Source organism: Xenopus laevis, chromosome 4L (genome assembly GCF_017654675.1).
Source record: "Xenopus laevis strain J_2021 chromosome 4L, Xenopus_laevis_v10.1, whole genome shotgun sequence".
Classification (NCBI taxonomy): Eukaryota; Metazoa; Chordata; class Amphibia; order Anura; family Pipidae; genus Xenopus; species Xenopus laevis.
In genome coordinates, this window is record NC_054377.1 from 73,444,986 (window position 1) to 73,461,291 (window position 16,306).

Genomic DNA, 16,306 nt, shown 5'->3' on the forward strand with positions numbered 1-16,306 from the left:
ATTTCATTGTGATGAAGTCTACCATGCTAACACTTAACGGACACTTGCAAACACAAACAATAAAATAAACCAACTGTTCATTAAGCTTTTGTTGTGCACCAATTAAAATCCTCTCTCCAAGTAAACATGACGCAAATGTATCAACACTAATTCTACACTAACATGTGAACTGAAGAATTTTGAAAGATTCCCAGCAGTATGAATTTCTTTCAGCGTTTACTAAGCACTTTCTTGACTGTCGATAAAGTGCCTTTAACAAATTTGCACATTAATCAAACCAAATCAACGTGTCAGATCATCAGTGTGTGCATGGGGTGTTAGAGCAAACTGGTAAATGTGAGCTGTAATACTGGTTCAAAAGGATCATCCTCAATTAGCAAGCATTAATACTTTGTAACATTTGGATTGTGTATAAAAGTGGGATTACCAATTTGGATACATTTTAACCAAATATAATATAAAGGGGTTCAGGGTAACAATGGTAAGATAATAAACCTCACATTTGCATTCTATCATTCCATTTTTCAGAACTGCAGATGAAGAAAGCATTTGAAATTATAAGCTTGGCTTACTGCGTCACATAATATTCAAGTCTCTCTCTCTCATCCATAAAGGCTTACTTGACATGTTGTGAAAGAGCTATGATATGCTTTCTCACATTCACTGGTAAACTGGGTTTTTTATTTTAGTCAATAAAAATACATCAACTAAAGGAACAGCCAGTTGGATCTCTGTATGAATGGCCAGCTTTAGTTAGTAGCACAGATCTATGTGGCATAATAGGTGAACACGCCTCTCACTGGGGGTCATTTACTGCGTTTTGTGAAGTTGCATGAATTTGGCCCTATAACTCAGTTTTAATATCATCAGTCCTTAACCTAGGCTGGCTGGCTACAGCGTTCTTTATCACCTAAAATAGTTCTCCTGTAGTGGAATACAGTCTAGAGACCCAGGAGGTGCCCTAACCAGTGGATACAAACTATTTAATGCCTGAAAATGCTTTAAAATGTATCACAATATATCGGCCCAATATTCTATTAATCTGTGGTAGCAATCTCATTCCCATTATCAAGCTTAATTTTGTAACTTGTCGACATGGAAGCTGAAATGCAGAGCACTGATCAGAATAAACCCATTTTATGCCTTGTGAGATGACAAAGATCAAAATAAAAATGCTATTTAGCTTTCTGCATAACATGTTTGCCAGTTTTTCTGTATTGAGAAGGAGGCGGAGTACAGCAGAGTTTAAAACTGCATAGCATTAAAAATACTTTTGTTTGTATGAAAAAAAAAGATCATGTAAATTTTAAATTCAAATATTAAATGTAACATAATATTATGTTTTTCTCATGAACTTGATGTGCGTTTAGGAGCATTCATTTCTGTGTCTCAAATACATGAGAAAACAGATTACCGTCGTACCCAGAAGCATTCAGATCTGCATTTAAACACAGCCATGTTTCATTGTGATTTATAAATAGGGCCTCAAACAACATTGGCTTACCTGGAATTAAGTCAAAGCAATATCATGCTATTTTTCCAATTGATGCCACCTCAAACTCACAGCATTTAGAGCAGTTCAAGTTTAAACACAGATTTATCTCCCATATGTTACTTGGCTTTTTCAAATCAACAAGGCACTAAATACTATAACAAACAGCTTCCATTGCCATTCTGAACAATGCAGTCAGGCAATCTTATGTCAATCTGCACCAAAATTACTAAACTGCTTGTTCAATTCTATTACAAACATGCACGATTATTTACTCGACACTAATTAGTGAGACAAATTTTATTATTGTGCTTTTAGTGCATAAATATTTGTGATGAAACGAATAACTTGAATGAAACCAAAACAGTTAACTAAAACAGGCAGTTGTCTTCAATCTATTAGCAGTTTGTTGAGAAAATTTTCAAAACGACTTTCCCGTGCTGTTACATTGATCCTCTTCAAAGACTACAAATATGATTGAAAAGAAAAAAAAAACATGGTATTGGCCATGATAAAATGTGATGCGCTATTTGGTAAACTAATGCTGGCAGTATATAAACGCATTAGCAGATGTAGCCTACCACTGACTGACATATTTCTAATTATTCACTAATGCCAAGATTTTCACCAAAGAAATCTAGCTGCCATAAAGGACACACCAAAAAATAAACACACATATGTAATGGATTATCAATGGCACCAAAAAATAAACTTACATATTAAATGGATCATCAATGGCACCAGTTTGCTTAGATCTTACAGTGCATCTTGTTGCGAGATACTGTATATCGTATACAAGTACATTTCTTCCTGTGCTCAGAAATGTGGCCCTACCTGCCCCCGTCTCCATACAGTCTTATTTAAACAAAAATGCCTAATTTATGGTTGTTTTGCTATTTGCACTGGATGGTTACCAAGATAGATGTTTTTTAAAGGTGTTTATGTTTTTAGGAGCCTTATATCATGGTTCTCGCATTACAGAAAGATCCCTTATGCAATGTCGAAAAATAGTAATACTGACAATATTGTAAATCCAATTAAATATAAAAGATAGATTACAGTTTTGATCACTTTTTAATTTTCAACTTCCCTAACAGTAAGATAATTGGAAAAATCATGGGTACTTTTAATAAATGCAAGTTTCTAAGCTCTACTGATTAAATTCAATAGAATCAGGTATCAGAGCTGCTGGGGTACTCTACGCAGGGAAAAGTGTTCAGAACTGAGAGATATTTTTACCATCAGTGGTTCTAAGTCAGTGATCCCCAACCAGTGGCTCACAAGCAACATGCTGCACACTATCCCCTTGGATGTTGCTCTCAGTGGCATCAAAGCAGGTGATTTTTTTTTTTTGAATTCCCGGCTTGGAGGCAACAAAGCCTCCTACAGGCTGCCAAACCACATAGAAGCTATCAAATAGCCAATCACAGCTTTCATTTTGCATCCCCATGGACTCTTCCAACATTTGAATGTGGGTCATGGGTAAAAAAAAAAGTTGGGGACCCCTGGTCTAAGTCTTTGCTGTTGAGTTGCATATTGTATTGTTGTATTGTTGTGTATTGTTTGTCAGCTGCAAATACCCCATTGCGGTTGCACCTTGCAGTACTTTCAAAGGGCACAATATGTATGAAATATTTTAACAGCACTTTAGATACAGTTCTCATTCAATGCTATGTTTGTTCTTATTTATATATTAACAGTATGCATAGTACTTTATGTGGAATGATAAAAGTATGGTGCAAGGGTAATAAAATGCAGTTTTACAATTGTGAATAATAAGATAATGGTTCTGTGACTTAATGAATTCAAGGCTGACAAATTGTGCATATAATAAATAGCTATCCCTATATAAAATATTTAAACACATGGACACGGCTTAAAGGGGAACTGTCACTAATAACATACAACCAGATTGTAGTGGATTATTCATTTCTTAATCATGCTGTTTATTATAAATACAGTGAAAACTGCTGCCCCATGCTAGAATAAGTTTAGTTAACAACCAAGCTCATTTGGCAAACAATGGGGTGGGAGAAACAGAGAAGATTCAACCCAACCGACTGCCTGAATCATCATCAATGGCCTAAGGGGTTCTAGCCCCCATTTTTTAGTCAGTTCTCAACCACAAACTGGCCAGGTAGGCTGTCACTTTGGGCTCATCCACTCAGTGGCCTAAGCTGAACCTCTTTACAGTTAGCTTTAGTCCAGCCGAAAAAACATTAGCAAATGAAAGTAACCTATGTATTAAATATCCACAATTGTTTAGGAGATATTTTTACAACAACGGTAATAGTTCCCATTTAAACTAAATGCAGCAATGTACTTTAAAATGCCAATGTATGGCTTAATCAATAGCAATTCTTCAGAATAAAGCAGTGTGCGAATACATACAAGCACAGATTTGAGAATCATCCCTATAAATGAATTGAAAATGGATTTAATGCACAGATAACATTGGCTAAAAGTATATTAAAGATAGCATTACTTTGCAGATCCAAGGTTGCATTGTGGGTTAAGAGAACAGATAAAATAGAACACATTGTCTTTATGTTCGAAGCAGAGGTTTCATAGAAAATCATTACATCTACATTTTGCAGTCTTCCAGCGGAAGAAACTTGAGATCAAGGGCATCAATTCCTATTTCAAAATGAAGATGAATCTGGTTAAATGGATATATTTTTCTTCAGTGCTGTCATATCCACCTTAACAGTGCTGAGGTTGAAAGCATGACAATGACTGCATAATAAAATAGAAAGACTTTGTCTCTCATATACAAATGTTAAATACTTTGACTATTATATGCCTAATTATTAATAATCCTGATGAAAATAAAAAAAAAAATACACCATCTTCATGAGAATAAAAAAAAAACACACCATCGATCAGAACTGGTAAGATCAGCTGGATTGTGGGAAATCAAGCAAATATAAAAAGGGAGCATATAATATAACTTTCAGTAAATAATAATTTTCCAGTCAAGAGGCCACTGGCAAACTTGGGCCATGAGGGGAGTACGCAAGCTGGCAGAATCCTCTTCTGGAATTAAACAGCAACCCTGCAAACATATATTTATATGTGACTGACCCCAAGAAACTAAATGTGTGTGCAAACTGTTTTTAACAAAATGTTATCCATATTAAACAGTATTATAAGATTTTGATTTTTTACATATCTTTCTGGGTTGGAGTCTGAGGACATGCTCAAGTAGAAAAAGACAAATTGAGTATTACAGGCAATAACCTTTACCACTGGTTTGTAAGTAGGCACTTCTGAATGGTGGAGGCTTTGGATTGAGCACCAGAATTTAACTATACTAAACCTAAAGAACATCTGACTATATACACTATTCTTGGAAGTCTGAAAAGTATGGAAAGGAAAACACTCCTCGTAATGCTGGGTGTTGATTGAAGTGACTGAAAATAACAATACTAATATGAGCTCCTGATTTCTCTGTTGCCATAGGCGCTTATCTATTTTTGCATTGTGAGATATCATATACAGCTGGGAGACTGTGAGAAGATCAGCAGGAGAAAAATCCATCCTTAATACTGGTTAAAGTATTATTTATTTTTTTATAGTTTTTTTTAATTATTGGCCTTTTTCATTTAACTCTTTCAAGCTTTCAAATGGGGGGGGGGGAGGTCACTGACCCCATCTAAAAAACAACTGCGCTGTAATTCTACAAATGTACAGTTATTGCTTCTTTGTATTACTCATTTCTTTTTTCAGTTCCTCTCCTATTCATATTCCTGTCTTTTTTTCAAATCAGTACATGGTTTCTAGGGTAATTTGAACCTTAGCAACCAGATTGCTGAAATTGCAAACTGGAGAGATGCAGAATAAAAAACGCAAAAACCACATATAAAAATTTAAACCCAATTGCAAATTGTCTCAGAATATACCTCCCTACATCATACTAAAATTTTACTTAAAGGTAAACAACCCCTTAAAACATAAAAATGGCATATAACGTTTTCAAAAGTAGTATGTGTTCCACTACGTGTTAAAGTCAGCTTCTACAAGTAATGGGGATTTATACATCATTTTCATATAAAAAAAGTAAAGCTGGGCATACTAAGCCAGAGAGCACAATACAAATCTGTTGTTTTCTAGGCCCATGGGCTTGCTCTGATTAATTGATCTGGTGCCAGATCGGCACAAATCTGTCTGCATACTGTATTTAGCTATCTATTCAACAGGATTAACTTTTAACAATGTAATGTTTACAGAGCAAAGGAGACACCATGATATACAGTTTAAATTCCTTTGTGCTGCAAGGAGATCAGACTGAGACATGACCTTTCCTCGAAAACATAGGTGCAACTAACAGTAACATAGTAAGTTAGGGTGAAAAAAGACAGAACCGTCAATTTTAACCTTTTTACTGTATTTAACCTGCCTAACTGAGGAAGGCAAAAAAAAAAAAAAACCCATTTCAAGCCTCTCCTATGTCTCAGAGGGGGAAAAATTATTCTGGACTCTAAGATGGCAATCTGACTAGTCCCTGGATCAATTGTACTATGAGCCATCTTCCATAACCCTGTAACCCTTACTTGCTAAAAAGCCATCCAGGCCCTTCTTAAAGCTTCTTAAAATAACTCTGGGTTTAGATATTATTGAGGGGTCCTTAGTGGTTCTGTCTGAGTGGTGTTGTATAATTTTTTTTACAGCACAGAGGAAGTGAGCTGCTTGCTTTGTAAGGACCTGGATTGTTCTTTCCCCTAGTACCTCAAATACAACACCTTTTGTGGCAGGCGACTCAAAAGGACATCCTCTATACTGGAGAACGGCAAGGTGATTGTTACATAACCCACCTCTGCAGCCTCCAAACCTTCTCCTCCTTCACTGAATTTATCTAAGGCTGCAGCGTGCCTTTCTCTTGCAGCAATGAAGAAGAGGGGAAAGACTCTCACTGCATCCCCCATGTCCCAGCTGTTTCTTCCATAAACCCACCTACCCGTTACGAGCAATCCTATGTGGGTAGCTGGTGGCGCCCGGTTGGGGTGGGTCTATAAAAGGAACCCGGAGGTCAGGCTCAGGCAGGTGGAGGGAGGACAGGTTGCGGGTGGGGAAAATCCCGACAAGAACATCACTACCGGTAATGCAAAGCCTTTTTACTACAACAACAGTGTTGCTATTTTTTTCTACAAAGTTGGGCTACGCAAAATGGTCTTCTTTATTGAAAAGGAAAGGAGCTATGTTGATCATATCATCTACAGAAAACATAATCCAGAAAACAGCTCACATTGAATTTCTACACTGGCGGCAGATTGTTATATAAAGTATTGCTAGTACTGGCAGTCTGCTGCAACCAATGGTCATAACTAGCATTAGTATTTCCTATGGAGCAGATGATGCATGTCATAGTCACTGCAACAATGGCAGGCAACCATTAGCAGTCCTTTATATTTCTTTCAAAACTTAAAAAGAGCAATGCTGTTTAAACATAGGGTAGTGACTTTTGCCAATCTACAATTGTTTTTGGCCCAAATGGACATCTTGAAAAGCAGCAACAACTTGACCAAACCCTGCAAGTCATGCAGTGAAAAATGAGGAAAGAGTTGGAAATTAGTTTCTGCTACAAAAAACATTGATAGTTTTAAATCAGGGACCCAGGAGTTCAAGGCCATTTCCCATCCAATGTTTGAATGGAATATAGTAAAGATTAAAATGCTGCACATACATTAAAACAAGGTCTCGATAGTCAACAATCATGCTACAGCTCTTGGAGTATCCTAGACAGTAATAAAGGCTGATTCTTTATTGAACGGCCCTTCCCTCCGAGGACTGCTTGAGTGCAGCCCACAGTTTGGATACTGTGGCTTCAACAAATATTTTGTAATATAGTTTTACAGCTCATTTCACAATAACTCATTTTGTAGACTATATGTTCTGGCTGCTTGATTTGATGTTCATAACTGTTATCTGTCAGGCCCACATTCGATGATACAAAAAAATAAATAAATAAAAAGGCATGAAATGTCTGCTGAATGGACCTGTTAAATGGACAAAAACTGAATGGAAACTGGAAAAACTCCAAGTTCACTAATCTAAAATTATCCATTTGGACAGTATGTCTAGTAAAAACTCAACATATAAGCAGAATCAACTTTTATTTACCTTGGGCTAGATCCTGAAGGTTGAACTCTAAGGAATATCTCAGGATGAAGTTATTATTCCAGACATATAATTGGTTATCTCTTGGGTTGTAATCCACTGCAGCAATGTACTGGTATTGGTTTGGGAAAGGAATATCAACAGATTCCCCACGTTTAAGTTTGGTGTTGAAAATGTAGTCTATTGCATTCTTTCCGGTTTCACTTTCATTATCTTGATATACAGATCGAACAACATACAGAACTCCACATATCATAAAAGCATTAGATGCTGCCCGCTTGTCATATGTGGTTTCCCAGGTTCCTTCAAATCTGAGTGTATATGGGTTTAATTGACTGATGACTATCATACCATTGTTTTGTTCAGTAGCATATATCACCCATAATCCATTTTCATCAACAGCTAGATCAATATCAGTCTTCCCACCCCATCGATATGGAGAGGTGTCATGGTAATTAGCATAATTAATAATAGCTTCTCCACTCTTGATTCTAGTCCTCAAGTCAAATTTTACAATATTCCTTGTTCTTTCTTTGTTGAAAAACACTGCTCCATCATACACAACAAATCCAGTGCCATCCACTCGATTGGGAAGTTTATATGTTGTAGTCTGTCTGCCATTTTGAAAGTCTTGTAAAGAAGCATACTCTATTAATGTATCCGTACGGTAAGGAGTCCATGGCATAAAATAAATTTTATCTGCTGCTTGCAGTGGGTCTTTACACCAAGCACCTGCTTTTTGTTCTGCTTCAAATATATATGGAGAATCCACAACTGCTTGCATTGCCCCCGGACACACAAAGACTAGTAGAAAGCAGAAAGAGAGAGACAGTGTTATTTTAACAATACATTTTGTCTTTTTTTTGGTATAACTTAAAACAGTTTCTACAATATAAATATTAAATATTTGTGAATATTTGCTTCATAAAATAGAAAATGGGTTCATTCTAGGGAGGAAAAAAACTATATAAATTTACAAGGCAGTAGATAATAGAAACCACACTGCATTACATCAAAGAACATTGCAACTGGAGATATGTTGGCTGCAATCTATTATACAATGAAAAACCATGCAGAGTATAAATACATGAATGGTTTTCCATTTGTTTTACTAATGTATGCACTAAAATGGGAAGTGAAACAAAAGCAGCAACATATTAAAACAAGGAAAAAATATTTATGCATAAACTGGGAGTTTGAAAATATAGAAGAAACATAAAAACAAACACATCTGAAGCTATGAATGAAAGAAAAAAGGAAAACTCTTAAAATGTAACATGCTATGTAAAGAGCTTGCAATGATGTCAACATGTGCACATTATTTCCAGTTATTGCAAACTACAGCTCTATGCCTCCCCAAACATCCTTTTGTTCAACAATACAGGATTTATTGTTGGCAATAGCCTGGAAAGAGTGGGGTGGTGTGGGGTGTCTCAAAATTAATACCCCTAAGGTCAAAATAAGTCAGGCAAGTTCAAACATAAAATAAAAGAAGAGGCTTAATTGTTACGATAAACAAAAAAAAAAGAAAACCCCAAATGACTTCCATCCATTTGTTATACAGAGGAAGAAAAACAGCTCCCAATGTGTTTTCAGAGACTGCGTGGCATACACCGATGATTATTTTATTGAATCAGCTTGTGAAGTGTATACATGTGATCTTAGTTATAACACTAGTGTTTAGGGATCAGGGAATAGAGAAGGTTTACATCTATATGGCACATAACAAGGAGCTGGGGTTTTGGACTGCGTAGATTATTTACCTTTTTGCTCCACTTCTATTTTAAGCATTGGAAGAGAAAGTGAAAAGGGTGCAAGGAGAAAAGAAGAGAGATTAACATGAATTAACTATTTCTGCTGTAATCAAGTTAGTACAGATAGTAAAGAAGGGACAGCAAGGATGCTGCATAACAGGAAAGACTGGAACACCTATTAAAGGAAAGACTAATAGTTATGTGAAAATTATGGATGAGTAAAATAAACAAGCATAGCACGGAAGTTGAATTGCAAAATTTCAGTGTTCCTTGAATGGGGAAAAATAGATTTCTAATCTATATTTATCAGCCATGTAATTAAACATACAGTCAGTCATACAGCACACTAACATAACATTCACATATGTATTTTCAGGAGTTCCAGGATTCATATTTGTTAGATGGCTATAAATACTTAATTTATAAAATATAAAATGTGTACATGCAGTATTAAGAATAAAAGCAGGAGAATTAAGCACAAAGAAAAAACCACAGCATTCAAAGATCTAAAGGATTACATTAGTTTCAGTTTCATCTGAAAGTCCATTAAAATGCCAGTGCCTTTTCATGCTTAATGCTTATAAATACAGAACCCTGACCAAAACTGTTGGTTATTTAGAGGCACTCCTCCAACTGAAAAAGGAGGACAGCTAGTGAAAACAGAGTAAGTTTATGTAATTTCAAGTCTAGCTTGAACTAGTGATACATTCCATTGTGTGTTAAATGTGTTTAACATTAGGTGGTTTTGTTTTTTAAATAGGAAAAATTATTTTCTATAGAAAGAAAAGAGGATAAAGTACCCCACAATAACTAATAATTAATCAAAGGTCACTCTAAAATCTTAAATTACTTCAAACCACTAAAATTTATTTAATTAATACGATTGGTATTGAACATTCAGTGTCCCTATTATATGACGATGCACACCCCACCAGTAACAAATCACAAATTATTTCAAGTTGAATTCATTAATAACCACTCTTGAGAAAATACCTTCTTAGTCCAAAGGATTTTTAAATTTTTTTTTACAAAAGTAAAGTGCAGTGCATAGAGTTAAAATTCATTAATAATGTGCTAACAGGTTCTATGTGCAATCAATTATTTGCGGATTCTCAAAATAAAGTGCAATAGTGATTTAATAAATAGAATTTAATCAATTAAATTAATCACTTTATAAATGAATTACAAATTAATTATTCCTTGGATTTTAAATCCCAAAATTCATGGTTTTAAAGTGCAGGTGCTATAATTAAACTAAAATCCCAATCGTGATTTCAATATTAGTGGGTTAACTAGTAGCCGATTTATGTGACCAATATAGCTTTGGATATTAAGATAAATTAAACCATGCGCTTAATTCATAAGAATTTAGCTGAGAAAAGTGAAAAAAGAACGGTGGAGCTGTCCCAAAACTGACTACCTATTATTTTCTTTCCCTGGGACACCACAAAGCAAAGGCAGGCAGGGTTACCGGGACTGTGGTCCTGTTAATTAACTGTTAGTATCCTGATTCAAAGATTGCCCTGTTCTAAAAAAACACAAATTGTCGGCCTCATGGAAAATAGAGGAGAAAGGCGAAGAGAATAGATGAATTGCGCAGGTTGGTTGGAATCAATCCAAACCTTTGTGACCAAAATACAAAAATTGCTGCTAAAAAACACGCTACTTAGCGTAACAGAAATAAAAAACAATTAAAGGCAATGAACACGCCGACGCGCGTTTCGTATAGATGCTTTATCAAGGCGAAAAGTGCCGGCCGCTTCCAGCATGTGCAGTTTTAAAAGCTTCCGTGTGGACATCATTGTGTAGTCATAGCAAGACTTTGGATAGCAGCAGACGAGCACGATCCAAATACCGACTCCAACTGTGCATTTCACTAGGTAGGACTCGTCACTACTATTCTCGGGGTTGGTAAAACATCAGCCAAGACCACCTCATTAACTATACTATATTAATATGATTAACTTTAATTGAAGGACCGTCATTTTCATATTCATTGCAAATAATTATTGTTTCCATAACAAAAGTACATTATATATTTATTAAGAATATTAGAAAGAATTTGATATGAATTAAATTCTTGACTCACAATAAACCTGACTCACAGTAATTATATTACTTATGTAATAATCAGTTATATACAATAATAATAACATAATAACAATTTTTAACCATTTTTTATAAATAATTTTTAAACCATATTATATCAAATACTGTAGTGATCAATTGTATACTTTAAATGAATTGTTTCTATCTGTAGATCATTTGCTGAAATAATTACATATCTGCTGTGAATAAAATATTTCCATCTATCTTTTTATTTATTTTTTTGTTTGTTTTTATAAAAATATATTATCCTAATTTAATATATGCTGTAAATAAATTGTTTTCATTTATTCCCTTGGGGGATATAGTGTCCATTTTAAAAATCCAAAAACTCTCCCGTTTTAGCAAAGTTTGTTCAAGATTACCTTTTATGTAGTCCCAATTTTACATTCTACAAAACACCAAAATTTAAGTTTAGCTGGGTCCATATTATGATATTTCCTAAAATGTTGTGCAACTTTTGATATAATCTTATCTGTTTTATTGTGATTCCCTGCAGTTCTAATAGAACTGCAATGTTGTTGCATTCTCTGTTTTAAAGGAACTGTAACACTAAAAATAAATTTATTAAAAAATCCATTCTACCCACACTAATAATAGATCTACCCTGCATAAAGTTTATTAATAGCAATGCTTTATTAAAAAAATACTGTTAGAAAACACTGCTTCTTGTCTACTGAAAAATGGCGATATGGCGACTCACTCTGCAGCTCTGCACTCCGCATCTTCTCCCTAACCCGACTTCTGCCAAAACCGAAAGTTATGAGAGATGCAGCTGTGGCATGCCGGTTTCCCAGTTCCTAGAAGAATTGGTCTCTTTTAAAATCTGGCAATGGGCAGTTTCTTGTTGTGACAGCTTAGGTAATGTCTCTTTAAATAACTGATATGCTCTTACCGTAACAATGCCTGGGTGGCGCAAGGTCCGGAGCAGAGTGACCTCCTTGTGAAGTTTGAATAGTCACATAAATCGGCTACTAGTTAACCCACTAATATTGAAATCATGATTGGGATTTTAGTTTAATTATAGCATCTGCACTTTAAAACCATGAATTTTGGGATTTAAAATCCAAGGAATAATTAATTTGTAATTAATATATAAAGTCATTAATTTAATTGATTAAATTCTATTTATTAAATCACTTTTGCAAATAATTGATTACACATAGAACCTGTTAGCACATTATTAATGAATTGTAACTCTATGCACTATGTAAAAAACTTTTTAAAAATCCTTTCAGACTAAGAAGGTATTTTCTCAAGAGTGGTTATTAATGAATTCAACTTGAAATAATTTGTGATTTGTTACTGGTGGGGTGTGGATCGTCATATAATAGGGACACTGAATGTCCAATACCAATCGTATTAATTAAATACATTTTAGTAGTTTGAAGTAATTTAAGTTTTTAGAGTGACCTTTGATTAATTATTAGTTATTGCGGGGTACTTTATTCTCTTTTCTTTCTATAGAAAATAATTTTTCCTATTTAAATTCACTGACTTATGTCAGACCCCTGTTATAACTAAGTGGATATAAAATTTGATTGAAATAATTAAGGCAGACTATCCTATTATTCTTTTTACAAAGTGGTTTTGTTTTTTGCCAAATTAGATTTTAGGCTTATGAAACATGCAAAATTTTCTGTTGACTTGTCCAAATTTCAAGTGATTTAAGTGAAAATGCTACCTGCTGATTGGTTGCTATAGGTTGCTTGCAAACTCAGTGCCTTTTATTACATAACCCCCATAGTGTATATTATAAACAAACAGGAAAACAAAAGGAGTGGGGAGAAGCATAATACACATACAATTTTTAAGACCCACGCATTTGGCTTATGAAAAAAGCAAAGGTATAGATCCACTAAGTTTGCAAGCAAGCTGCAATAATGCAGTAAACTAAAACTAGCAAACGCATATAAACCCAGTTGTTTATGAATATCATTGCTCTGGGAGTTTATCAACAAAATTAAGTTGCTTGTGGCCAGCAAAATGATTACACTGATGCAGCATGAAGAATTATATTCTTTAGAAAGCAACATTACTACTAAATTTTCATGTTCCATTTCACTGGCAAGTAATTAAGCCCACTTAAGAAAGCATTCTGTCTTCATGCAGGAGTAGGAGCCAGAATTTGATCAACAGCTACCTTTCATACATTGTTGTGGTCTGCTTAACTGCGCATAATCACAGTTAGCCTTTTAACAGCTACATGGCTGATTCCTGCTGCATGTATAACCCACACACAGAGCTATGTTTAGGAATGGCACCAAGTCAAACAGGGGTTAACCAATAAAGATAGTTATTTTATAATTATTTTTCTAACTAGTGAATAAAAGTTATATTTTGTGGTGTTTTTGCAACATACGTTCTTAGTGGCAGAATATTTTGAAAATGAAGCTTCAGAAATCTATGAAGGCATAATAGCTAATTTCTACAAATATTTAGATGGAAATACCAACCTAAAAGGTCCAATGCAAAACATACAAATAAACTGCATATCTTTTTCCTTACCAAAGTATTACTTTTCTCACATTAAATGGAGTGTATTTCAAGTTGCATAAAATTGATGCTTGTTCTGTTAATCTTGCAATTAGCATATTATTTTATATGGTTTATTTATGGTTTAATACATTTTGAACCTTATCTTTCTCTTTTACCACATGGATGGAGCTGTTCAGTGAAATATGTAACTCACTTATATAAAGAAGTAAATATATAAAGGGTGGTTTGGCTTTCTAGGATTTTATTTAAGATGTGTTTTATGCCATGAGCATAGATATAAGATGTTGAAGGGTCTTTGCAAGATGAATAAGGCTGTATTGCAAGCAATTCACACACAAACTTTGTGACTGACTGTTATAAGTTAAGTATGTTGAGTTAACTTTTAGTATGATGAGGAGAATGAAATTCGGAGATAATTTGCAATTGGTTTTCATTTTTTATTTGTGGTTTTTGGAGTTATTTAGCTTTATATTCTGCAGCTCTCCAGTTTTGAAATTTAAACCCCTTTAAATTTATAATCTACTTAAAGGTTGTTTCAAGTGCACAAGTGGACCCTAAACTGCTACTCTGAGAAGAGACTCCAGTAAAAAGCATTTTACTTTCATAATTCAATTTATTAGTATAATATCTGCATTTGGGGTCTGTTTAATGGCTGCACTATGAAATTAGCAAACCCATCTGTTCATCAGTTATTGACATACATGTAGAATAATGTATCTGGAATCTCAAACTAATTAATATCCTGATGGACAGCTATAAAAACACAATCATAAAGCACTTTAGGTTGTTTGATTAGAACAGAATGTATTTTAAAGGTTAGAACTAATATAAACTAGGAAATACTAAATTCGCAAACTATAACCCTCAATAAAAATATGTATGTAAAACACTTTTATATTAATAAAGCCTTTTCTTGAAAAATGTCAATTTGTTTCTGTAGTATGTGCCAGAAATCTACAGAATTTGAAGTAGGGATGCACCAAATCCACCATTTTAGGATTCGGCCGAATCCTGAACCCTTTGTGAAAGCCAAATACTAAACAGAATCCGAACCCTAATTTTCATATGTAAATATCTGAAACAAGGGGGGGGGGATGAGAACTGCGCACATCGTGATTGGTGATTTCCTGCACAGGACAGCCAGAAAAAGATACAATATTTCTAAAACCTAATTGGCTTTTGGCAGAGAGCCCAGAATACGTGGTAGGTAACTTTTGTAACAAATTAAGATAAGTAAAGAAGAAATTGTAACAATTTAAGAAAAGCAGGCCTCTTGGGGAAACGGATTTGCATGGCAATTCACCTTCATTAGCAAAACTGTAAGAACACAAACACCACAGAAATGTGTTCAAACTTTCATAACTTGCCAAATTTTGTAAAATTAACATGACAATTAGGGGTGTGGCTACAAAAATGGGTGTGGTTAAAATGTTGTTTCCAAAATGTTGGTAGGTATGTGTGACGAAGAGTCATGTGATTTTTTTGCATTCAGATTGGGCCATGCACTGAAAAATCCTGCTGAAAAAGGCCTAAACTTGGCCGAATGCCAAGAGTCCTGAATTTGGTGCATCTGAAGTATATTTAAATAGTGATAAACTATATGCATTCAATTGTCTGGCCAACAGCACATAGAAATTAATTACTAAAAAGTCACTGCCCTGTACTGACTCCAGCTAACAATCTCATATACATCATAATGATTGTTATAGGTCTGTTTCAAGCCTTTGGCCCTCCTTATATTTTCCTTATTTTTTGTTGTATATATGCTAGAAAACCAACAGCCAATTACTACAATGGTAAATCTGTGCAGAGACTACAGTTGTGTTGTTGTTTTTTTTTTTTTTTTTGCCAGTATCCCTACGATGGTTGCTCTCGGATTACTTCTTGTCTTCCAAAAGCAGTAGCAACCTGAGAGCACACCAGATTCCCAACCTTGAGAGTAAAGTCAATGAAAAGGTAAAAAATAAAGTCCTCCATTGTATGCAGTCTGAAACAGTGATGCCACCTATTCACAGAAATGAGCCTGCAAAGGCTTTACTGTTTGTCCCTTTCATACCAGATATAGAATCTGATAAGCTAGAACAAACTTTATGCTATACCAGTATGTGTTCCTGTGGATTTTCACCCAAAAATTAGCGAACTTATACACCCCAATAATGAAAATATAAACATATTTAAATTTGTGTACATCTGAAATCCTGAAAGAGAAATTGCAAAATGGAGATTAATAGTACAGTGTAATGGCATATATTTAGTAACTGACTATTTCTCACCAAAAGGAAAATATTATCAAACACTGTTGAAAAAGAAATTGGAAATGAAAAAAAAAAAAAGGAAA

General features: G+C 34.6%; 1 protein-coding gene across 36 annotated transcripts in view; it reads right to left on the reverse strand.

Moving 5' to 3' along the window:
* adgrl2.L (adhesion G protein-coupled receptor L2 L homeolog) overlaps positions 1-16,306 on the reverse strand; it is a 122,268-nt gene that overhangs the window by 25,810 nt on the left and 80,152 nt on the right. For 27 of the 36 annotated variants that reach the window (XR_005966995.1, XR_005966994.1, XM_041590304.1 and 24 more), the window contains exons 5-6: positions 9,373-9,387; positions 7,613-8,413 (exon numbers count right to left, since the gene is read on the reverse strand). Coding sequence is in view for 34 of the 36 variants with exons in the window: in XM_041590304.1 (XP_041446238.1) it covers positions 7,613-8,413; positions 9,373-9,387 (816 nt within the window). In the remaining 2 variants the exon portion in view is untranslated. The remainder of the gene's footprint in view (positions 1-7,612; positions 8,414-9,372; positions 9,388-16,306) is intronic. The other 9 variants (XM_041590302.1, XM_018258161.2, XM_041590310.1 and 6 more) reach the window with 1 other exon arrangement.